Genomic DNA, 22,945 nt, shown 5'->3' on the forward strand with positions numbered 1-22,945 from the left:
CAATACCTCTCTCTACATGTTATTTGGTATTGCCGTCTTAATTGAGAAAACCAACGTGCACAACGATTATAAAGATTATTTGAAGCCATACACTAATTGGCAGCTTCAGCTCGCGCATCAAATAGCCAAAGACAAACGACATTAGAAAGCTGGCTCATGAAGCCAATCTGCTCAGCTATAAGCACCCTATCCATCCAGAGTTGAATGCAACCTTAACCCAGATATCCATATATAAATCGTCCAGAACTTTTCCAACCATTACAAAAGAGAATTAACCAATGAACTCCATTTCAGCCTTGCGGTCTACTGCAAACTGATCTTTGTATGTCTCCCACAGCTTCTCGACCTCCTGAACATAGCGTTCATGAAGCTCGTCGATATCATTCTGAGCTGGCTGGGGTCCGTGAGCTCTATCAACCCGGATAGGCCGTCCCATCACGATGTTGACTGGGCGGCGGTATGGCATAAGTCCGACGTCATAGTTCAGCACGCCGCGGCCATGAAGAGCTGGGACAGTAAACTTAAAGACCTTGAGAAAGATCATTTGGATCTGGTGAACGATCGGGTGCGTCTTGGGGCTCAATTGGTCATAAAGATCGTTCTCGCCAAATCCGATAACAGGAACAAGGTCGGCTCCAGCTCGAAGTGCCATCTTGATAAAACCCTTGCGGCTCTTCAAGATCAAACGGAGGCTGCCAGGTTGAGCTTCGAGCGACTCGCGGGCACCTCCGACAACGATAGTAACAGCGCGACCTTGACCGTCGTTCTTAGGCCCACCCTTGGAGAGAACATTCCAGATCGACTCCTTCGAGACTGACTGGAGACCAAGAAGCATGATATAGTCGCGGTAGAAAGGGAGGCGGAAGTTGGAGTCCAGAGTAAGCAATGTGTTTGTGATTCCAGGAAAGAGCTCACGGAATCCAAGGGCGTTAGTGCCAAAGGCGGCAAAGGCGCCATGAGAAATGATACCATGAGGATGATAGCCAAAGATGTACTTCCTATCGGTGGGTAGATCATGTGTTTTGTGCAACTTCATAGGGAAATATCCTGCAAAGAGCTTCCACAACTTCAGACTTCGCACCCATTCTGAGCGGTATGTCAGATTTCCGTTGGTACCAGCAGTTGATAGAGCAAGATGAATGAGGTAAGGAATAATGATAGGCCAAGCGAGAGGGTTGGCACAAATCAACCAAAAGGCCGAAACCAACGTAGCGATGGACATGCAATGGAACAAGACGGCTGCTGTCTGCGAGCGTCTCCTCATGGGAACTCGTAGAGGCGCGAAGCGAATTCCTCCAGCGCGCCAACTGGCTGTCTTGCGATCCTGGGACTGGCCGGTGATAGGCAGCTTGGGGTAGGTCCAGTCATCACCGCCTCTGCTGTCTTTCGCATCTCGGTCTGCGACAACGTCGGCGTAAGTTTTTTCAGCATCATCTGCATCTTGGTTCTTGCCATCTTGGTCGTCCGCTTCGGCAGCAACAGCGGCGTAGCTTTTCGCTGAACCGTTGGAGGTTCCATTCGGCGCTCCATTGGGCTTACCATTGGACGCGCCGTTAGTCGAGAGCATCAAATCATCAAAATCAGCGTTGCTGGTAGAGATGCTGGAGTCAAAATCTCGGTCTGGCATCCGAGGTCGCTCCTGACCATTCTGCGATTGTTTTGTCAGTTCATATGGCTTGATAACTGATGCAAGAGTTGGTACGTACGGTTCCATTGGTCATATGTTGTTCTTGCCATTGCTCCGACGCAGCCGACTGGTCGATTTCCGGGTTAGGAATTGTCGTCACCTTTTCATTTGACTCTGACGGGTGCACGCCTTTTGGATCTCATTAGTAACTCTTCAGGTAAGCGATTGATTGATGGTGACGCTCCCAGGTTCCAGGTTCGCGCTGCCGTTGAGCCACAGTCAAGCAGACCATGAGATCAGGGTTGGATATGATAAAGCGGACTTACCATTGCTAGTGGGAATGCCGCCCTCTATGTTCGACATGGTGCGCAGCGTCTAATGGTTAGAACGGCTACCTTCCTTATTCTGGTACAGCGTCAAGATAAAAAAGAAATATTCCGATGTGGAGGGGTAAAGAGGAAGAAGTCAGAGCTGGTAGGGGAGGACTGAAGACTGGTTGGCTATACACAGCCACGTCACAGACTGATATAAGAAGAGAGAAAGAAAGGAATGACGAGACGAGGGAAAGGCAAAATCACAAGAAGACTCTTGAATCGGTCACTATGACACGGGCATTAAACGCCATGTTCTTGTCTTTAGGTGGACCTGGACCGCTTTCGCGTTGTATTATGCAAAAGCTAAGCTATCAGTAATGACGTCGTACCTAAGTTGAGTGATTCTGTAGGTTGATTTGACACGTGAAATCACAAGCTGTTCCATCGCTCGGACAGGAGCTCCGCTTGCCCTTGCCAGGGAGGCTTTACACAGTGTATATCCACCCTTACGTTAAGTACCTACTGGTAACTACCTACTCGCTGAAACTTCAAATTCCAGTTGAGCCTCGGCATAATCAAATTGAAACTCACTTTTTCAGAAGACGAATGTGTCAAGCCCAGGGTACCATACGCTTCGTTTAGCTGTTCAAGGTATCATTCAATCGCTCGCTTGCAGAGTACCCTTGACACTGGTTTGTACAGTTCTTTGTGGCCTTCAACCAGATAGATTTTCTATATACAAAGCTCTTCACTTTGCACAACTCTTTCCACCCATCCATGTTGATGGAGGAATGGTTGCTGCCATTGAGGCACACTATCTGAGCAAGAAGCAAAAACAATATGGTACAAGGAAGAGGAAACAAGGCAAAGTCCACAAGCCGGTCGTAATCCCGTACCCTTTCTTTTGACGTGGAGGTCCCTACCATCCACAGAGACAGACAAATAATGAAGAAAAGAAAGAAAGCAGGTTCCCATGTCCCACAAACGCCTCCTTGAGCACCATGCCAAATACTTCCCAAGGCAAAAAAGAAAGAAAAGAAATAATCACGGTCGTCTCAGTATACTTTGCTTTATAACGACTAGATGTGACGACGCTTGGCCTCTCACACCTTGGCGACTGCAGCTGCCGCTGCGTCGCGCGTTTCAATCTGCTGTTTCAGGTCTGCAACCTCATGATCAAGGGTCGAGACCTTATCTGTGAGCGCCTTGATCTTCTCCTCCAACGTCTGAACATATGCCCATACGCTAGGGTCGCTCTGAGCAAACATGTTTCCGCTGTCGTTGGTAGACTGTGCGCCGCTCCCACTCCGCGTGTGAGAAAACCCGGCCGAACCTGGCGCCGCAAACTCGGGGTGTGAGAGACCAGGAAGTTTAGGTCGAGACTGTGAGTTATGCGGTGATTGCAGATCCGAGGCTCGTCGTCCGAACTGTGCTTGTTGCAGCTGTTGCGTCAAGCTGGGCGAACGTTGACGCGCCAAATTATTGGTTTCGTGTCCCTGGACTCCAGGACTCAATGGTTTAGGGCTTTCCGTTATGCCAGTTTGGGAGTACATGTTGGCATTTGCCGCCGCAACTGACGAGATCCCACCGTTAGCGTTGTGGCCAGCGATGTTGTTAGCCACGGGTTGGGATGAGTTGGAGTTCGCCTGGTTTTGGTTAACATTAGGGGGGTAAAGGCCCCCGGTTCCAGGTCGCGGGCCTGGGGGAGGGTATGTTCGAGCATGCGCGCCGTAGCCATCAGCTTGCGCTCCAGCAACATGCTGAGCCGTGATGCTTGGTAAGCTCTGACGTCTCAGCTCTTCTTCCTCGGGGTTATCGTATGCAAGTCCAGACATAGCTGAATCCTCAGCTTCAGCAATACTGTTCTCTAGATCATTGTCGTCAACGAAACTGCCCATGCTAGATCGCCTTCCTGCACAGCCACCAGCACCCTTGGAGTGACGAGCAAGCGCATCGCCACGAGCGAATTTTCGATCGCACTTAGGGCATACGTGAGGCTTCTCGCCAGTGTGCAATTTGCCATGTCGCTTCAAGTCATGAAGACGGCGGAAGCGCATCTGACAGTCGGTACACACGTAAGGTTTCTCTTGACTGTGGGTCAACAAATGGCTTTTGAGATTGTGATGGCGCGTGAACTCCGTGTTGCAGTAAGGACATTTGTGCTTCTTGGAGCCCGATGAAGTAGGGGACGTCTGGCCTGGTGTTGGCATCGGGAAGCTCATGCCTCTAGTCGGAGTTTCCGTCAAGTTACCGGTAGCCTGAAGAGAGCCAGGATACGACAGCGATCCAGGCTGATGTCTCTCTTCCTGCCCGACTACTTGTTGCGATGATTGTTGATGCTGCTGTTGGTGCGAATCAACTTTGGGTGCATCCACTTCCATCGGAGTTGGACTCTCTGTGACGGGTACACCGACCAGACTGTTGGTGCTTTGTGGGCTCGTCGCGCCATGTTCTTCAACTTGACTTGTCGCGGTTTGCGCCAGCGACACAGGATTCTGTGCCTTTGGTGATGGGTCCATGGCTGCAGTCGGTGCTAGCTGGGGCGCGTCAACAGGACGGCTCATAGCCTGAACACCTCCAGACATGAGGGAAGTCAGGACTCTGTGACCAGGATTATCGCTTGTGGGCGCTGGGCCTCGTGTCCCGTCGTCGTTTTCGTCGGCTTCGCGTCGTCGGCGCTCGTCTTCAAGGGCAGCCGCCGCGGTCAAAGGCGTCGGGGAAAGGCTGGACGCGAGAGCCAGGCGGGCGGACTTGGCAGGTGATCCGAGGCTCAAGAGACCCTGTGACTGCGCGGCGAGAGAGCGCGGCGATGAAGGAGACGGCGAACGAGGCCGCTTGAGTAGCCTGATAGCAGCGTCTTCTGAAGGGATGATAGCAGGAGGGGTCACCTCTGTGCGCGTTGAGGGCGGGGGGTCGATCGCGGTGAAGGCGGAGGCGTCTGATGCCATAGAGGCAACCGTAAGCCAGGTAATTGGGAAAAATCAAAAGTGAACCGGTTCCAACATGCGATCAATTTCGAGATTTCGATGTCGCAACAGCCTTGGGCCAAAGGCACATATCGGGGCGTGATAGATTAATGTGTGGCTGGAGAACGTGGCGAGAGCTGATATTTTTTCCCCCAGGTTGAAAAGGCGAGTGAGGAAGTCAAGCCAGTTACTGAGTGGGCTGTGCGGATTTACGCAGTGGGCAGTGGGTGGCTTAGGCGAGGAATGCAAGAACAGAATGAGGCTCGACGAACCTTCTGTAGCGTGCAGAAAGAACAGTTTAAGTTAGTTTGAAGAATAAATGTCAACTACACCGTGAGGATGGTTGATGGTAATGACGATGTAGCACCGGAGAAGTTGGTGCAAGGTAGAGAGAGGTAGGTAGACGTACTGCTGGGAAGTATGGAAGTGAACAAGGCGGCCGATGAGAGAGATGCGAGGCGAAGACAGGCAATAGTGAGGGCCTCTGAAAGTGGGCAAGTGAGTGATGGCGGTGGTTGATTGGTTTACTGCGCAGGCGGGTTGAGCGAGTGGGGTACGTAAGAGGGAAAGAGCAGTGGACGTGTGAGTGGGCGTGTGTCAGTGGATTGTTGACAGCTGCCGGGCTGGTTCCTTCCAAAAAGGCCTGTCCTCCACTGTCTCTCAGGTGGGATCGTGCCAGAAACCTGGTCGGCAGGTACCACCCTGTCACCTATCGACCTCGAGCAGGTACGTACCTCTTAATTATTCTCACCCAGACCTAAATTCTTGGGTCCGTAAATGGGAGGGACGATAATATTCCAGCATCAATTTCCAGGAACAAGAGTTGCCAGCTACAGTGGGTAGTACACAAGGTTGGTTTGTATGGACGCAGACTGAACTTCGAAACATACAACTATAGCTGACATAGGTTCTTTCAACAGCAAGTACTATACACGGATAAAGAGAACGATGGACCAGATATCTACTACTACTCTACAGCAGTACAGTATCCATTTAGGATTGCCCGATATTTCATTTAAGGAACCCAACAAAGCACGCCAAAGACGCGCCAGCCAGTGGGATCAAAGAACAGTTGCAGCGCGTGCCTGGTTAGGAACGGAGGAGGAAACGACGCATAGTTCACAACCCAAAGAAAGAGTCGACGAGGGCAAAAGCGGCCAGAAGTGGGAGAGGCGATTACGTTTCTGGCATGAAGCGACGGGCTAGAAACGTGAGGGGAAAGGTCTAACTGAAAATGACTGATTTTTGTTTCACGGTACTTCGACGTCAGGTACCGCTATTCCCTGCAGTCTGGTCTGGGGGGAAACATCGAAATGGTCAGCCAGTCAGCCAAGGGGGCTCCGTCTTTGGTCCATTGAGAGGTTGTTTAGAGTGCGTCTGCAATCGAGATCCTAAGGGGCAATCATTGACGGTGGTTTTATTGGCAAGCTTTCCGCACAGTCAGCCTGGCTTTGTAGAAGCTGGGTGGCGAGATACCAGTCTCTCATAGGGCAGTCTGGGGATCATTTTGAGCATGTCTCCGCAAGGATGGACGGGCACGACGGGAAACGGGAAGAAGCTCAATCAGTTGAAGACCCTCCTCCCGTCGGGGCGGAAATGACGACAAGTGCTTCTGCCACCGTTCTCTCTAGCCTCCCTCTCAGGTCGACATGGGGCATGCCGGTACTTTATTGAAGAGTACATATCTAGTCTTTGATGACCCACTGACTACCTGCCTTAGGGTCCTGCAAATCGACCAGGTACTGTAAACAGGTTCCGCGGCCGAGGCGGCATGTCACTGCCATATCGCAGATTGAGAGGCGGATCGAGTGAACCTGAATGCCAGTAAACGAAAAAGGTTGAGAAAACAGGTAACGGGCATTACCAGCAGCGATGATAAGGGCTTGCCCATCACCCACCCAGTATATCCATGCCGGAGGTTATAGCATTCGATTGTTCCCTAGGAAGGCGACATGCGCCCAGGATACTGCTAACATTGATCACAGCTAGCTCCATACGCAACTGCCTTCTCGGACTCCCAAGCAATCGACACCAGTGGGCTAGACGAACAATTATCCGTACAACAGTGCCGTTTATTGATACGCCCCAGCTGAAGGTTCATCCAAATCTGTGCACTATTACTTTGTACGTTTGAACCACGAGCATATATCCTGGAAGATCGGTTCAGGGCCGGGGGCAATAAAGCTGAACCAATCCTTGTTTAACTTCCCTCAGGTGAGCCAAAAGGTGGCGGTGCATTCGACCATCAGAAAATGGGCCTCAGATCCATGAACCTGGCCCATCAAGTAGATTGTGGCACCCCCTGTGATGCTTGGCTCAGGTGTGTGAGAGACTAGGAGTTGCTGTCACTCGCTGGTTTATGATTTGATCATGGTGTGGCTGATCCTAGCAGCTCGTAGGCCCAGCCCCCTGCTCCGCCACTTCCGTCGTCACAGATAACTAACTACCTTTTTTGTGTTCCCCCAGACGACCTTTACATCTCGTGTTCGAGAGGCTGATGATGATGAATCAAAACTTGGAAGTTTCGATGGTCCTGTCAAATCGAGATGCGCCACAGTGTACGCCACTCTTGTACAGAGTGATTGTTCTACTGTAAGTTCGATGCGACAGGTCCTTCATCGACAGTCAATTCTACCCCCTATCCTGATATCCTCATAAACGTATCCTGGTAGGCTATCTCATATTAAACAATAAGTCAGTTACCAAGTCTAATATGACCATCTAGCGAACCATCCACCATCAACGTGCCTCGGAAGGCTGTATATTATGCGCTGATCTTGCCAGTATATTCCCAATTCTCAAGGCTCTAGCGGCTGTTTTCACCGTTAACGTCACAGTGATCACAATCATCCCGCCCACATGTTGCTGTGGCTGTGAGACACTGGGCTTCGGTTCACCGGAAACAATTGGGTTCGCCCGGCGCTTGTCAAAGCTCCCGGAGCTTCCTCTTCGTCTTGTCTCCCACACTTCGCAGTTTGAATATGGAGCTCCGTTCGTTGGTTTACTTGTTTGTCTTGTCCCGCGCTTATCGAGTTATGTCATACCCTGGCATTTGATCTGCTACATTGGCTGTTAGTTTACTGACTTCATCTGTGTTCGGGTTTCAACAAACTGACACGACATTTTTGTCTCGGCACACACTGATCTCCCAATCTATTCCACCTTGATCTAAGTGCCAATTTGCTTGGATCATCATGTCCTCCGAGGCTTCTCGTGGTTCTGTCTACTCCGTACTCAAACTGCAGTTGCACAAAACACAGTGTCCGTAAGCAAAATAAGATGGTCACTGTATTGTGGTCGATTGGATAGTGCCCACTTCACTTCAGCTGACAAGTTTCCTGGATAACTGTGGCGTTGCTGGTGATAGCTGTAGGGTAACGAATCAACATATTCACAGCTTGACCATGGACAAACAAATCACAGCAGTCCTATCCATCCTTCTTTCTCTGGGATATCCAATCAGTCCTGTTTCACCAAAGTACCATGGCTTGATATTGCATGCCGTGCTGCAGCATCTTCGGTATTGTTGCACCAGCAGTCTCCTGATGACCAGAACAATCCACCGAGCAGTTACACGATCTACAACAACCAGTGTGAATGCCCAATGATCCAACTTCATCATTTTAGCATTGATAACCGATTCACTCTGTTCTTGGTCGGTGGTTGTCGACATGTCTTAGTTCTTGATCCGTGATCTTCTTCTTCGTAGGCTAAGGCCATGATGTTACGACGGCCATAATCTGACCTGTTATAACTCATGTCGAACATTTCGAGTCAGGGTTGACTCGAAATACAGTCTGTGAAATGGAGTCCGCCAGTCCGTCGTCTTGCAGTGCTGGTGGAACGCAGGTCTGGCCGGCTTTAAGTGTTCATTCCATCAAGTACGAATCTGAGTCACTGCGGGCCGCATACTGTGACATCTACAACAATTATTGCTAGTACCACTCCAGTCGTGATGACCCCCTAGAGTTCCTGAAATTCTTCCCCTCCTCCATTTCTTCTTTATGCAGGGCCGTTGTCCTGGTCGTCAGATGTTGCAGGTTGTCTTAGTTGGGATACACCATCTTGACAGCCACTTATTAGCCTTATGGTACTGACTTACAATGTTAATCTATCTGATTCATGTCAACATTCTTGTGACTGAGTCGTCATCTGATTAGTTGACTGAGGGATGTATTCATTCTGTCAGTTGACTGAGGTTATTTTGTTGACAGTGTTTCGCACCTTAGTTGGTTGCTGCTGCGGAGCCAACATTACTGACAGGTCCCAACCTTTGTAAACTGGCATTATTCTGCCATTGGAGACCCAAAGAGTAAAGGAGCTTTATGAGATGCTTGTGTCTCCCTCTTGGTCTTGATACGAGAGACTGAGTAGTTTTCGATGAGTGTCAATATATGCGTCGATGTTGCAATGGCTGTATACAGGGTATTTAGAAGTCATTAGTGTGAGCGGTGATTGGTAATGCAGCTCTGGAGGGATTCATAGATAAATTGAGTTGAATTGATACAATTGCTCAAAACTATCTGGGAATATAGAAGACAGTCTTTGTTGGTGTTGATTGAGGTGACGATACGTTGTGGTTCCTTGCATGTAAGAAGATAGAGAGTGCTCCGAAAGCCGAGACAAGTCAATCTCGAAAAAGGAAGCAGATTCGGAGAAGCTTATTGGTTCAGACTTTGAGTTTACTAAAGACAAATACTTTCAGGATCTTGCCTATTCCATGTGTCAAAGTGTAACTACCCTACGGAGTATGTAACCGCTTGTCTAGACCGAACATAGGAGTGATGAATTAGAAGAGAAGAAACATAAAACATATCATCATGTCTTGCCTCGGCCTGTGACCAGAGTCAAGATCAAGATGTATTCAGTGGAATTGGCATACTACGTGACTTCCGTCCTATATGAGACGATTGGACTTGGATCTCCACCCTCATCCGGCATTGGGACAATACACTATCTTGTAGTAAGACCGTCTAGACATCGGCTGGTACAGAACGGTACCTACAAACCCGGAAGCATGTGTCAAACGTGCTTTTGATGGTCTAGATTATAGAATTCACTTGTCGAGTGTTACTAAAACAACCTATCGAGAGACGGTTCCAAAAGCCTCGCATCGTCAGCCCACGCGGCGGCACGAGACCTACTACAGTACTGCCGGTACACAGACACTGCAACAGACTGAAACAAAGCGGCGGCGGTCAGCCACAAGCAATCGTTCCAAGAGATTATAAAATTAGATGCTGACGTGTGCTGCCGAACCTCAAATATCCATCCGAGGGTCGTAGTACGTATGGATGTAAGGGAGACGACGAAAAGTGGAGAGACAGAGGAAGGACATGCCCAAACCAACAACTCATTGTGCTTGTCAATTGAACAAACAATCAATTAACCATGCCTGCCTGTCTAGCCGCATACTGGAAAGCCTCTCCGAGACTTAGGGCGGTTGTCAAAAGGGGCATCAAAGACATTTTAACAAAAGGCAGGGGTGGGAATGTTCTTCTTGGTCCCTCAATGCTTGAAGAGTCAGGAGAGACAAAAATAAACCGATTAAGAGCAGTTTGGGCAGTGTTGCCGACGGTAGACGATTGGATGCCAACAGTTTGACATTTTCGTTTCCTATAGTTCTGGCTTGGCGAATACCAGATATAACACGGATAGAGTGGAAGATCATGGTCAAGAACCGGCAATGCCGACTTAACTTGTCTCTGTTGCTTTGTCTTTGTCTCTGTCCTCGTCTTTGTCTGGGCGCTTGAATTCAAAAGCCGAGAATGCGGTTGATTGTTGACGGGCGAGTAAGCGTCATGAGACTAAGAATCAGAGTCACTGATGCTTGAGTTCATCAATAAGCCTCATTAAACATTGTCCAATTATATCAGCGGAAGACGTTATTGACAACGGCAATTAGAGGTAGATCGCACTAAAGGAGATCCTGCTTGTTGCTGGCGGCTATTAAGATACAGTACCTAAGTTTGTTGAAACAATTCGTTGCTGTGATTGGATTCACTTTCACGCCTCTACTCCGAAATGGTTAACGGCCAACCAAAAGTAGATTCACAACAGAACTGACCGCAGTCATGTATGTAGCACAACTGTATCGCCGGTAGCGCAACTTATCCGAAAGCAATGTGCAGCCTTTTGGCTTCCCCTGAATAATTTGGACGAACCTGGAATATTATCCGGGAACCAGCGCTTCATGGGATTCTCTTCCCTGTGAAATCTGCTAACTCTTGCAAACTTGTGCCGAAATGAGCTTCGCAAGCAAAGACATGTTTACTCTGACCAAAAATCTGTCGATTGTGAATGATTCCACCCATAGCAACCGAAGATCAGATCTGATTCATGCTCGATCGATAGTCTAGGACGCACACATGAAAGGCCACTGAGCATAAGCCACCCGAGGACCAAGACAGGCCAGCCATCTTGGTAATCCTGGGCGAGTCGCGGTCAGACTGTGGAAAGGGGGGGTTGTGCTCCAGCTCGGGTACGTATAGGACCCGCTACTGTACGAAGTGCCGTATCGTACTCAGCATACTAATTGTATGTACAGAGTACTGTATTTGTTTTAACCAAGGGCCGAATGTTGCGAAAGAAACGAGAGAGTAGCGGTATAGATTGCGTCGTCGCAAGCATTGGTTCCCTTATTGCAAGGAGCCAGAGCCAGAGTTAGCAGCTGGACTGCATGGTTAGTTGATCCAAAAGTCCAGAATAGTCAAGACGGGGAGCTATCTGCTCATCGCAATTTATGCCATGACGACGACAGCAACGGTGGGCAAATGAGCTGATCCGAATGACAATGCATTCATATTCACATACAAACAAACAAAGTCTTCAATGTGCGCTCAGCCATGCGTGGTACGTAAGGTGCATGCAACCAGCGGCGGGCCAAGGAACCAAAAGAGAGACCTTGGTTAATATTGTCTCAATTGATATCAAAGTAGGGTATCTGTAGAGGCGATAGGGGGTCATGGACGGACCTGTCGATCCATGGAACTGCTGGAGGATGTCATTACGCCGGTACAAAGGTACTCTGTACTTTGCTTCGACACAACCTCTTGGGTAAGAGCGACAAAGAATCCACCTACAATGAATGAAAGCATTGACCCTTCCTTCATTCCCTTTATCCTGTCCTGATCTGCCTGTTGGCAGAAAATGTGACTCGTTTTGGCAGGTGTGTTTACTGCGCCTGCTTGCTGAAATTGAGATGGAAGGATTGTCCAGCAGCAATTGAATGAACTGACGGGGGAGGAACACCCAACAGGACAAAACAAAACAAGGGGGCTCTTTAGGTCAACACTGGCCAACCACGAGCTGTGATAATTACAGTTATCCAATCACAAAGCGTGCTAGGCATGTAATCTCCCCGTACTGGGCAGTCATAAATCTAGCGGACACTAGTACCAATAGGAGGCGTGGCATGAATTTCCCTAACTGTAGCCTCGCATTAATCATGTCAGGTACCCCTGGACTGTCGTTGGTCCTGCGAAGTCGAGGTCGTCGTCTAGTCTCTTAGGTTTAGATTTAGAACTTCCTTCTCCTGGAAATCTCCCGACCTCCCCTGGAATTGGTAGACGGTCACCCCTTGACGGTCTGGAAAAGTCTCCAAATAGACACTCCCTTGACTGAGCCAAGGAAACCATGATGCAGCGTATCCGTACATACCCGTACTCACTCTGGAACTGATACTAGGCCGCTTGAGGAACAAGTAACTGCTTCTGGCATTTTCCCTTGGTATCATGTCTCACTTCATGATGCCGCGCAAGGCCTGCTTTCATCCCAGGTCTCAACATTGGCCGGGTGCGCATTCATGATCTGACTGACCTGACCTGAGCTGCTTTTTCGGATCCATGGTGGATTGATGTTAGTTAATCTCTCCTGGGTCCCTGCCTTAGTTTCTCTTGGACTTAATTACCCCCTGCTCCTTACCTTGTTAGTTTCCCCCCTCCAGGCCTCCCCTTCTCCCCCAGTCCCTGGTCCCCCGTCAAGACTCTGGGCCTCTTCTCATTCTTATCCCCTTTCGTCTCCGTCGACCCCAGGCGCTTTGTTCCTTTTGCTCTCGTCGTGCGCTCTTTACTTACCAACTGAGAGTTTCATCTTTACTCACTCTCTTCCACACTCATTTATCCATCTGTTTTTGTTTTTTTCTTTGGCCTTTTGCCTTACCACGTTCGCTTTTACAGCAGTCACTCACTTCATTCGGCGGATTTGATCTTGCTTTAAGCCATTCTTCAAGAAAAGGTTAGTTGCTGAATCTTGCATGATAAGGAACCGTCGAGTTCCCGAAAGAAATTGCCGTCCATTGAGGGAAGAGATACCATGAGGACACCAACGAGGAAGGAAGATGAGAGTCTCAATGCGATGGCACTATGAGCAACGCAACGATACTCAAAACAATAAACGAAAAAATAAAGAGGAGGATCAATTTGATGGACGACAATCAGCCATGAACTTTGACCGACCTGATCAGATGCAAGATGAAGACCAGATCAATAATCTCAAAGGGATTGGAATCAACGAACCGCGACTTGGCCGACCACAGGACTACAGCAATTATACGCTTGCGACACCCACGTCTTTCTGACCGCTCTATTGGCATATGCCGCATCCTAGCTACTTGGCCCACCTGGTGATGGGAACCGGATCATATATTAGATTTAGTATGGCAGCCGTTGAACTCAGAAAGCTAACCGCGACTTTAGATTTTATAGTTGGACCACGATACATACCGTCACAATGAAGAACCTTATCACTTACACTCTTGCGGCCACGCTCGCCGCCGGCGCCACCGCCCAGCACCACCAGCACCACCACATGCACGCTCGCCGCCATGCTGGCTCCAAGATCGAGAAGCGCAGCCCTGACGTTGTCACCGAGGTCGTCGTTGGTGCTACCGAAACCGTCTACGAGCTTGCCGGAAAGGAGATCGACATCAACGCTGCCAAGGCCGGTCTTGATGGAGGAAGCCTCGTCATTGTTGGCGAGTCTAACCCTACCTACGATGCCCCCGCCGCTCCTCAAACCCCTGCTGCTCAGGCCGCTAAGGCTTCGGAGCACAAGCAGGAGGTCGGCGCTCAGTTCTACGAGTCCAAGACTGAGGCTTCCACCGAGGCTTCCGCTGAGGCCTCTGCTGATGTCCCCAAGCCTGTCTACTCGGCCCCTGCTGCCACCAAGCCTGCTGCCTCCAAGCCCAAGGCTTCTAAGCCCAAGACCGGCGGCTCCAGCTCTGGCTTCACCGGCACTGGCTCCGGTGTTGACAAGAAGTTCGAGAGCGGCACTATTAGCTGCGACACCTTCCCCTCTGAGTACGGTGCCGTTGCTCTTGACTGGCTCGAGCTCGGTGGCTGGTCTGGTATCCAATACGTTCCTGACTTCAGCCTCTCATCCAAGAGCATCTTCAAGATTGCTACCGCTATCAAGGGTGATGGATGCACCCCCGGAGCTATGTGCTCCTATGCCTGCCCTGCTGGCTACCAGAAGACTCAATGGCCCTCTGCCCAGGGTGCCGACAAGGAGTCCGTCGGTGGACTCTACTGTAACGAGGACGGAAAGCTTGAGTTGACCCGAGATGGCTACGACACTCTTTGCGATGCTGGTGTCGGTGGTGTCTCCATCAAGAACGACCTTGATGAGGATGTTGTCACTTGCCGAACCGATTACCCCGGAACTGAGAACATGGTCATCCCCGCTCTTGCCAGCGCTGGTAGCTCCGTCAACATTTGCAACCCTGCACAGGACAAGTACTACGTCTGGAACGGCTCCGGCACCTCTGCCCAATACTACGTCAACAAGAAGGGCTACAGCATTGAGGACGCCTGTGTTTGGGACAGCCCCAAGGGCAAGGATGCCGGTAACTGGTCCCCTGTCGTTCTTGGTGTTGGACAAGCTGCCGATGGCAACACCTACATCTCCATCTTCCAGAACCTGCCCACCAGCACCGCCGAGCTTGACTTCAACATCGAGATCACGGGAGACGTCAACTCCAAGTGCTCCTACGTCAACGGCAAGTGGAGCGCCGGCGGATCCGGCTGCACAGTAAGTCACATTCTTAACACCAAACGAGCTCGATGCTAACTTATTCATAGACCACTATCCCCAAGGGTGGCAAGGCCGTTATCCGATACTTCTAAGATCAAAAGTAACTTTACTTGTCGAGTAAGATGTGCGTTTTGGAACTTCTTTGTCAATATTCTGGGCGGCAGAGCTCAGGACCTTTCGGCCGCAGGCCACGGACGATTGCGAGCAGTGGAACATCAGTTGAGTCTGTTAACAAAGTGTTCGATTGCTGGTGCGCTCGGGGCTCCTCCCCCTCTTAGGCTGGCTAAAATATCTTGGATGGATAACCAAAGGGACTGAAGGTCAATTCGACGGCCAGTCTTGGTGATAATCTTGTTCTCCGGATCTTTTACCGGCAATTTTTGCATTAAATTTCTTATGTCAGCACGTACTCCATATACTGCGTTTTGGACTTGTCACGAATCGACTATGCCTTGAATCACTGTATGGCGACGGAACGGACATATGCAGCCAGCGATTGCGAATTCTTTTGCATTGGGAGGAGCCCGCACGGCGTTTTATACCCCGATGAGAGGGCGATGGGAGAATCTCTCGGAGCATCAACAACATCCGGTGGTTGACACCGTTGGGTCCTGGAATAAGACGCCCCTCTTAGAGCTTAGCTTGTCTATGTAATGTCTTTTGAATTGGATAGTGTATAGTGTCTTTTTTAACTTTTGGTAATTGTATTCCTCTACGTTTATTGTCTTCCGTGATACAAGCGCTCTATTTAATATTCGAGGTTGTCGTTGAATGGGATAACTTTAGACTTTCGCCTCCCCCAGACGCCACAGCCGCCGGTAGGTACCTCCTCAAGTACTAAGGTTCCATAGGTACCTGTATTGTACCTTGTTTTAAGCTACTGTACTTCTGCGCTGTAACGTACCTAGGGAGGCACCAAGGTAGCTAAACCCGGACTGCCAACCAGAGTTGAGCATCTCGCAGCATCGATGCTGCATGTGACCCTCAGCCGGAACCAATTCCCACGTCTAGCTGCTTCTCGTGTGCCGCTCCAGCGTCATCTCAGATGAAGGAGGGTGGTGATGCCGGCTGAGATTGGCAAATTGATGTCGCCCAGACATTGAAAAATGAAGCAAGGAGATGAAGAATGCACATACGCGGGGTATGTACGAGACAAGAGGCAGACGGCAATAGCAGGAGAGGGGAGGCTCAACAGATATTGGATACTCAAAGCTTGGCTGCAGCTCAGCGTCGTATCTGTTAAGTGACAAAACCAGTCACGCTGGAAATATTCAGGCAATGATAAAAGATAAGTGCCTGCCTGTAAGTCGATTCTGCCGCTAAAGAAGCGTTACTGCGGCTTGCCGTCTGGTGGCGCATCATGATCCCATCTTTCATCGTCATCGACTCCACACAATGTTTTACCCGGTGCATGTTTAAATACCCAGCCAAGGCCTTCTTCTTATTAGGCTCAGACCTGATAGAGCTGTTAGGTTCCTGCGATTTTTGACATTGAAAATCGACATCGACAAAATGTCGCTGAACCGAGTTCAAAGCATTGAGACGCTGACGGCTCCACCCGGTCAATATGGCGTTTCTACTGAGAGGAGAGGCAGCGATGCGAGTCTGAGGGTTCGGCGGTTGACGTTTAATCCCGTGCCGCAGGACTTTGAAACCGCATCTCTTAGACCTGATGAGCAGCATGCAGAGACTGTCGGGGCTTTCGAGGTTCCTCAGTGGAAGAGGATGCGTAAGTTACCACTTGTCAAGGATGGTAAAGGTAGAGGGAATGCTAACGTGTAAGAACAGTCCAGATTGGTGCTGCCGTTGTACACTGTCTATTTGCTGCAGGCATAGGTGAGTATCTTGTCATCCATCCATCCATCCTCAGCATCTGGCTAATGCTATTTTCAGTCTTTGGTTATGCCGCTATCAAGCCTGTTCTCAAGCTCGAAGGCGCATACTCTGATATCTGTGAAATCACCAAATATCAGAGCCCGACTGGTCATGCCAGCGCCATCTCTGATGATCCGCACGACACATGCGTTGAAATCAGGCTGAACTTGATGTTCACAGTGGCTGCTGTTGGCACCAATGTTGCAGCTCTGCCCGTAGGCGCAATCCTCGACAATTATGGCCCTCGCGTCTGTGGCTTATTAGGATGTCTCTTTCTAACCATAGGCACTTTACTTATGGCATATGCTCGGTCTTTGCCATTCGATGGTCTGCTACCAGGGTATCTGTTTTTGGCTCTTGGAGGTCCTTTCACCTATATCTCATCCTTCCAGCTTTCTAATGCCTTCCCGCGACACTCGGGGCTCATTCTGGCGCTTTTGACTGGCGCGTTCGACTCCTCAAGCGCATTGTTCCTTGTTTACCGTCTTATATACAATGCCACAGACGGCGCCTTCACTCTGCACCGCTTCTTTCTTGTCTACTTGGTGGTCCCAATTATAATCTTCATCAGCCAGATTCTGATCATGCCTGGACAATCTTACAAGACGGTTGGAGAACTTGTCGACCAAGCTGCCGATGCCGACGATAACATTGTCGTTCACTCGACTACGAGCACTCAGCAAGAGATCGATGAGCACACGGCTCTGCTCCGCGACGAGCGCCGTGAAGAAAGAGAACGACGAGAAGCCGTGGTACACGACATTGAGAACCTTCTGGGATCATCTAAGGGAGATGACCAAGTCGAGGCCAAGGAACGGAAGCATGTTGCATCGGGTGTCTGGGGAGTTCTCCACGACTGTACTGTCCTCGATCAAATTCGATCTCCTTGGTTCATACTTATCTGCCTCTTCACCGTCGTGCAGATGACGCGTATCAACTTCTTTGTTGCCACCATCCGACCGCAGTACGAGGCCATCTTTGGCGATCACGAGCGCGCTGTGAGGATAAACACCTTCTTTGACGTTGCCCTCCCGGCTGGTGGTATCTTTGCAATCCCCTTTATCGGAACAGCTCTCGACCATGTCAGTACCGTCCTCGTGCTGTCGGCCTTGGTAGCATGCGGTACGCTCATCGGTATTCTGGGTGTGTTGCCTTACGAATGGGCGGCCTATGCAGGAATCGTCCTCTTTGTTCTGTACCGTCCGTTCTACTACACTGCCGTGTCGGATTACAGTGCCAAGGTATTTGGTTTCCGAACCTTTGGAACCGTTTATGGTCTTATTATTTGTCTATCTGGCCTCCTAAACTTTTCGCAGTCGGGTCTTGACGTCCTCTTCCACCAGACTTTTAACGGTAACCCAGTGCCTGTTGATATCATGCTTCTGGTTATTGGTCTGGCCATCGGTGTTGCGCTCGTGGTCTTTGTAGCAATGGAGCTTCGCAAGATGCAACAAAAGGCCAGGGCAGGCATATCACAATGATCTTGCAGCAACCAATTTGATGAGATTCTTCGTTGAAAAGAGACGATGGATCAGGTGCGCTTAGGTAGATCCGAGTGTCGACAGACGAGAGTTCTCTTATACCTACCTCCATCTAAGGAACCTAGGAATATAGAGTTAAACAGTTCGAACTATCAGTACATACGACCATACCTACCAGAAAATACGGGATCCCGTCCGCTCTCCCATAGTCAAGCTGGTAAGGGGCGGATTAGTAGTTGGGTCGGTGACGACCAGCGAATCCCCGCTGTTGTATGTTTTTGTTCTTTCTGCTTTTTGTCTTGTCTTTTCATCTTTTGGACTCCTGTATGCAAAACATAGCGATGAGATACTGTTTTAAATGTTGGTTTTATCGAACATTGTTAGAAGGCCGACTATAAGGTGTCACAGATGAACGTAGTCGTCAGGGTGTCAGAAGAATTGGCCGCCAAGAGCATAAGAGACGAAATAATTTAGCTACCTTAGAGGAGAACTTATGCTGCTTTATTTTTAGCGCCCTAAGCCTTAGAGGACAATTCTTCTGTTACCCACCTGGTGGTGAAAGGTGCCTTTGCCTCTTTAACGAGGCCAACTAAAGTGGGCCCTATTCAGCCATCCGGTACCTACCTACCTAGGTGCCTAGCTAGATCTAATCTAAACGTTCAGCCATTAGCTACATTGAAATAGAGGCTCTTTCCTTTCCCTACAAGCCACATTCTCTGCGAGCCTCAGCGACGGGAGGAATAACGCCCTTGCGAGCCTCCGGCGAGGGACTGTCTCTGCGAGACTTAGCGAGATGCACAGAGGCGACTTTGCCGTCTCTAGGTTGCGAGGAACGAGCTAGCATCAGGGTCTTGTCAGAGGCAGAATGCATATCAACAATCTTCCTCAGGAAATATTAAAACTTGTCTTTGAGAAACTCGCCGAGCCTCGCCGCCCTTCGCACGATGATATCGTAACTCATAATCCAATCTACAACCTTCGCAAAGCACGGCGTGTCTGTCGCTTGTGGAATCTGATCATCACGCCACACCTCTACAGTACCATCAGTCTCAAACATAAGCAGGGAGGAGGATGGAGAGATCAAGAGTTCGAATCATGGAATCGCATTATAGATCTGCCTATTGCCAAGAAAGCGGCTCGATGTGTAATCATCAACACAGCACCGTCGGATAGGTACAGAGACATTGATGATGAGCAGTGGAACCAAGGGACGTTCCCTGCCTTTACATCAGCAATGGATCGTCTGATAGAGTTGCCGAATATTACGTCTCTGTGCATTCGGTTTCACGAAAGCTGCCTTGGGAGAAGACGCAATGGCAATGGTGAGATCGACGACGACGACGACGAAGCCTTCATCGATCTGGACGAAGCCGGTGGTTTTAAAGAAATGCCAGGCACACGGCGGAGATTCCTCGAAGCGGTGTTCGCAGCCATCAACAAGCGTGCAACGAACCTCCAAAACAGCACAATCTCATCTCTTACCATCTTTAATCTGCAGAACTTGGTGTCGCAGGACTTGTGTGTATCCCAGCTATCCAGAAATGTCATGAGGAACATTGCGAAGTTGCATCTTTACATTATAGAGGAGACTCTTTGGGAAGGTGACCATTTTGAGGTTGACCTCTACCGGCCTGAGCGCTACACATATGAGCCCTTCCTCCAAACAGCCATTCTTCCGGTGCTGTCGAGCCAGCTTACCTACCTGAACCTGCGTTTCCGACAACATTGGGGAACTGCTCCAGGCTACTTCGATGGCCGTGATCTCATGCTTCCGCACCTCAGAACCTTGATCCTAGGGAATTTCGTCATCAGCCATCGGCATCATCTGGACTGGGTATTGGCTCAAACCGGTTTGCGACGCTTGCGTTTTGAAGATTGCAGGATATTGAGAAATTTCACTGTTAGGGACGAATCCGCGAATACTTGGGGACTGCGTACTCACGATTGGCTCTTTGCGCCAAACACCGTTGATGGTCGCAAAAACCCGGGGGACGACAATGTCAGTTACATATATCCGGGGACATGGGATCAAGTCTTTCAGGATATTAAGCAGAGTCTTTCTTGTCTTGTCGATATGCAGGTCCAGCTTTTCTAAGGGAAAGAAGCCTCTGCTGCCGTATGACGGATACATCTCCTTTCACGAGGGATATATTCCACCTTGGCTCTCATCTCACGGTGATTTCGACTGGCGAGGCAAATACCATCTAGACCTTGCACGGGGATCATGGGGTCCTGAGACTCGGAAGCTGAGGGATGACCCAATCCGTCGGGAGGAAAGCGAAAGATTTGCGCGAGAATCATATAAGAGAGACATCGATTCTCTAAGCTCGTTGCTTGAAGAAATGTCTTCTAAGGCTTAGGCTACTAAAATAAAGTGGCCCAAGTGCTAGTCTAAGTAGCCATAAAGTGACTAAATTATTTCGTCTCTTATGCTCTGGGCGGCCAATTTTTCTGACACCCTGGCGGGTGGTTAAAGTCGACAATACAAGCAGATCCGTTCAGTTATGTACCCTTTTTCTTTCGTACTACCTGATGGCTGGTGGATTTTCAGTTGCCTTCATAATAAAACAGTCTCTTAGTGATTCCTAACTCTCTCATAGATGTCTTCTGTCACCCACCTAGCAACCCTTATCCCTAAGGCTGTGAGACTACACCAATTGAAGGATTCTGCCATAGCCTACCTTTTTCACCTTCGCTCTTAGATTTATCTGACTAGACAAACGTATTACTCTCTTCAGTAACTATTGAGACCGTACGGATATTGTATGCCGAGTCCCTAGAACTATCACGTCCATTATTGTTCCCCTCGCCTCTTCCCTGATTTATATCGTTGAGGCAACCAGCGCAGCAAGCTCTACATTGCCACAGTGAATATGTTTTGTAACTATATAAGGATATATCGTTGTGTCACCATCACTCAAATCGCCAAGTGAAATTTCATAGCTAGACCGGAACGTTCAGGTTTCTAGTTTGGTTACGATGTCTGCGCTAATGTTTGGATTTCTGCCAAGAGGAAAGCACCGAGGTTCTGTGTGGATGCTACAGTAATGAGATGTGATGAGACACTGCTATTTTTTATTCGCGTTGCATACCTAAGTAGGTATTTGCCTGCCTGCAACTTGGGGTCATTCATCGTATATCCAATCCTATCTGGGCTCTATACACTTTCCATCAGAGTTAAGAATAAACCTTTTATTCTTTCAGAACAGGAGTGCGAAATGGCTCCTGACCGCAGTATTGACCCCAGCCATCTAACTGAGCTGAAGCCCACTTGATGATCTTGCTGAAGCCCTTATCCTCATCCTTGGGTGTGCAATAGTAAGAGTTATCAGACGAGCTGAGCTTGCCAGACTTCTCAACAGAGGGAGGGTACTCGATCTGCAGCACAGGCTTGCCAGCATCAACATACATCTGGAAGTCTTCACAGAAAGGCCAATTCTCCTCGTCAGGATCAGTGGTGCCGCGACAAGACTCGAGGACAGCAAAATCAAGTGTCGAAACGAGGTCCTCGGCAATCTCGGGGGCATTCTTTTGGCCGACGAGAAGGGAATTGCTACCCTTAGTCTTGATAGAGTGGGCATATTCTGCGAGTCCCTTGAGGTAGTTGGTATAGTCGGACGGTTTGAGCTTGAACCCTGTAGGATCTTCTTCGTCCTGCTGCCACGCGTCCACGTTATCAGGATCTACAGCATCACAGCCGATTCGAGCAGCAACATCGAGGCGTGCCTTCTGAAGCTTGAGCACAGTTGGATCGCGGACGTCCAGGTACCACTCCTCACCATCGTACGGATACGCCAGAGAATGACCGACAACCGCTTTGGGGAACTGGTCCCTGTCTTCGTCCCAAGACTGCACAGCACCAGCGTTGAAGTAGCAGATGACAAACTTTCCTGCGCTCTTTTTGAATAGTCAGTTATGTTGCCATGTATAAGAAGATGATCAATACCTTGAGAAGCGGAATCATTTCCGGATGATCGCGAGCATGTGCCATGTCCACACCCCAGACCTTAGCTGCAGTTGGGATCAAATCAGCGGCGCTATCGTGCTTGATGGGTTGATGGAGGACAATTTCCCATTCAGCACCGGGTTTGAAGTCGGATAGCTGAAACGGGGCAACAGAAGTGGTCGTAGGTCTTGCGTTGACAGTTGAAGTTTTGGCATGACCAGCAACAAGACACTCGCCTCTACGGCGAGCGCTTGTAGAGCCAGCAAGAGCTAACGTAGAAACTACAATCCAGTTGAGAGCTACCATGATAGGCGATGATCAATTGTAGTAGCAGAGACAAGATGAGATATTGAATGGTTGAGTGAAAGATTTTAAATTGATGATTGAAGTAAGCAGTGAAAAATGATACTAGATAGGGGCTGTGGATATCATGGGTGAGATCAGAGTCACTGTACTGGACAAGGTATATTCGATGCAAGACGAAAGCACAGGCAATGGCGGGCTACTTCATTGTTATTCTAAAGGCATCATTGTCAATATCCTGACGGGACGATTGCGTCTTGGCGTTGAGCTCGCTGCTTCAGGTTATCCTCATGATTATGAGCCGAGTCTAGGAGGATTCTGTGAACATGCCATGCATGGGCACAGCCGCGATTCCAAACGCAATCCTTCATGGTCTTCGTAGCAGCCATACAGAATAGAGA

At 49.4% G+C, this 22,945-nt stretch overlaps 6 protein-coding genes across 6 annotated transcripts; 3 read left to right on the top strand and 3 right to left on the bottom strand.

The window, feature by feature from the left end:
• Positions 1-11: 11 nt before the first annotated feature.
• Positions 12-2,362, bottom strand: B0J16DRAFT_328913 (diacylglycerol acyltransferase-domain-containing protein). The gene is made up of 3 exons (XM_046126268.1): positions 1,954-2,362; positions 1,707-1,816; positions 12-1,648 (listed from the first exon to the last, which is right to left on the bottom strand). The coding sequence occupies exons 1-3, from the start codon at positions 1,988-1,990 to the stop codon at positions 272-274; spliced, it is 1,524 nt and encodes a 507-aa protein (XP_045989337.1). The 5' UTR covers positions 1,991-2,362; the 3' UTR covers positions 12-271.
• A 593-nt stretch (positions 2,363-2,955) lies between these two features.
• B0J16DRAFT_26684 (uncharacterized protein) lies at positions 2,956-5,372 on the bottom strand. Its single transcript, XM_046123427.1, has one exon. The coding sequence runs from the start codon at positions 4,887-4,889 to the stop codon at positions 3,045-3,047; it is 1,845 nt and encodes a 614-aa protein (XP_045989338.1). The 5' UTR covers positions 4,890-5,372; the 3' UTR covers positions 2,956-3,044.
• Positions 5,373-13,313: 7,941 nt separating this feature from the next.
• B0J16DRAFT_26772 (uncharacterized protein) lies at positions 13,314-15,185 on the top strand. The gene is made up of 2 exons (XM_046123457.1): positions 13,314-14,936; positions 14,987-15,185. The coding sequence occupies exons 1-2, from the start codon at positions 13,638-13,640 to the stop codon at positions 15,029-15,031; spliced, it is 1,344 nt and encodes a 447-aa protein (XP_045989339.1). The 5' UTR covers positions 13,314-13,637; the 3' UTR covers positions 15,032-15,185.
• Positions 15,186-15,996: 811 nt separating this feature from the next.
• Positions 15,997-18,739, top strand: B0J16DRAFT_296774 (major facilitator superfamily domain-containing protein). Its single transcript, XM_046124446.1, has 3 exons — positions 15,997-16,668; positions 16,728-16,775; positions 16,833-18,739. Exons 1-3 carry the CDS (start codon positions 16,452-16,454, stop codon positions 18,293-18,295), a joined length of 1,728 nt encoding a protein of 575 aa, XP_045989340.1. The 5' UTR covers positions 15,997-16,451; the 3' UTR covers positions 18,296-18,739.
• A 205-nt stretch (positions 18,740-18,944) lies between these two features.
• On the top strand, positions 18,945-20,791 carry B0J16DRAFT_328930 (uncharacterized protein). Its single transcript, XM_046126269.1, has one exon. The coding sequence runs from the start codon at positions 19,161-19,163 to the stop codon at positions 20,388-20,390; it is 1,230 nt and encodes a 409-aa protein (XP_045989341.1). The 5' UTR covers positions 18,945-19,160; the 3' UTR covers positions 20,391-20,791.
• A 559-nt stretch (positions 20,792-21,350) lies between these two features.
• Positions 21,351-22,660, bottom strand: B0J16DRAFT_26814 (glycoside hydrolase superfamily). Its single transcript, XM_046123477.1, has 2 exons — positions 22,242-22,660; positions 21,351-22,192 (listed from the first exon to the last, which is right to left on the bottom strand). The coding sequence occupies exons 1-2, from the start codon at positions 22,545-22,547 to the stop codon at positions 21,488-21,490; spliced, it is 1,011 nt and encodes a 336-aa protein (XP_045989342.1). The 5' UTR covers positions 22,548-22,660; the 3' UTR covers positions 21,351-21,487.
• Positions 22,661-22,945: the final 285 nt, after the last annotated feature.

This window comes from Fusarium flagelliforme (assembly GCF_020744385.1).
Source record: "Fusarium flagelliforme strain FIESC 12 MPI-CAGE-AA-0113 chromosome Unknown B0J16scaffold_1, whole genome shotgun sequence".
NCBI classification, from domain to species: Eukaryota; Fungi; Ascomycota; class Sordariomycetes; order Hypocreales; family Nectriaceae; genus Fusarium; species Fusarium flagelliforme.

Bases quoted from the DNA above. Each gene is read 5' to 3' on its own strand.
- B0J16DRAFT_26814 (XM_046123477.1), bottom strand. From the start codon at position 22,547: ATGGTAGCTCTCAACTGGATTGTAGTTTCTACGTTAGCTCTTGCTGGC. The intron at 22,193-22,241 runs GTATTGATCATC...CTATTCAAAAAG, and splicing joins AAATGATTCCGCTTCTCAAG to AGCGCAGGAAAGTTTGTCAT.
- B0J16DRAFT_296774 (XM_046124446.1), top strand. From the start codon at position 16,452: ATGTCGCTGAACCGAGTTCAAAGCATTGAGACGCTGACGGCTCCACCC. The intron at 16,669-16,727 runs GTAAGTTACCAC...GTGTAAGAACAG, and splicing joins TCCTCAGTGGAAGAGGATGC to TCCAGATTGGTGCTGCCGTT. The intron at 16,776-16,832 runs GTGAGTATCTTG...TGCTATTTTCAG, and splicing joins TCTATTTGCTGCAGGCATAG to TCTTTGGTTATGCCGCTATC.
- B0J16DRAFT_328930 (XM_046126269.1), top strand. From the start codon at position 19,161: ATGCATATCAACAATCTTCCTCAGGAAATATTAAAACTTGTCTTTGAG.
- B0J16DRAFT_26772 (XM_046123457.1), top strand. From the start codon at position 13,638: ATGAAGAACCTTATCACTTACACTCTTGCGGCCACGCTCGCCGCCGGC. The intron at 14,937-14,986 runs GTAAGTCACATT...ACTTATTCATAG, and splicing joins CCGGCGGATCCGGCTGCACA to ACCACTATCCCCAAGGGTGG.
- B0J16DRAFT_328913 (XM_046126268.1), bottom strand. From the start codon at position 1,990: ATGTCGAACATAGAGGGCGGCATTCCCACTAGCAATG. The intron at 1,817-1,953 runs GTAAGTCCGCTT...GAGATCCAAAAG, and splicing joins CGGCATTCCCACTAGCAATG to GCGTGCACCCGTCAGAGTCA. The intron at 1,649-1,706 runs GTACGTACCAAC...AAACAATCGCAG, and splicing joins AACATATGACCAATGGAACC to AATGGTCAGGAGCGACCTCG.
- B0J16DRAFT_26684 (XM_046123427.1), bottom strand. From the start codon at position 4,889: ATGGCATCAGACGCCTCCGCCTTCACCGCGATCGACCCCCCGCCCTCA.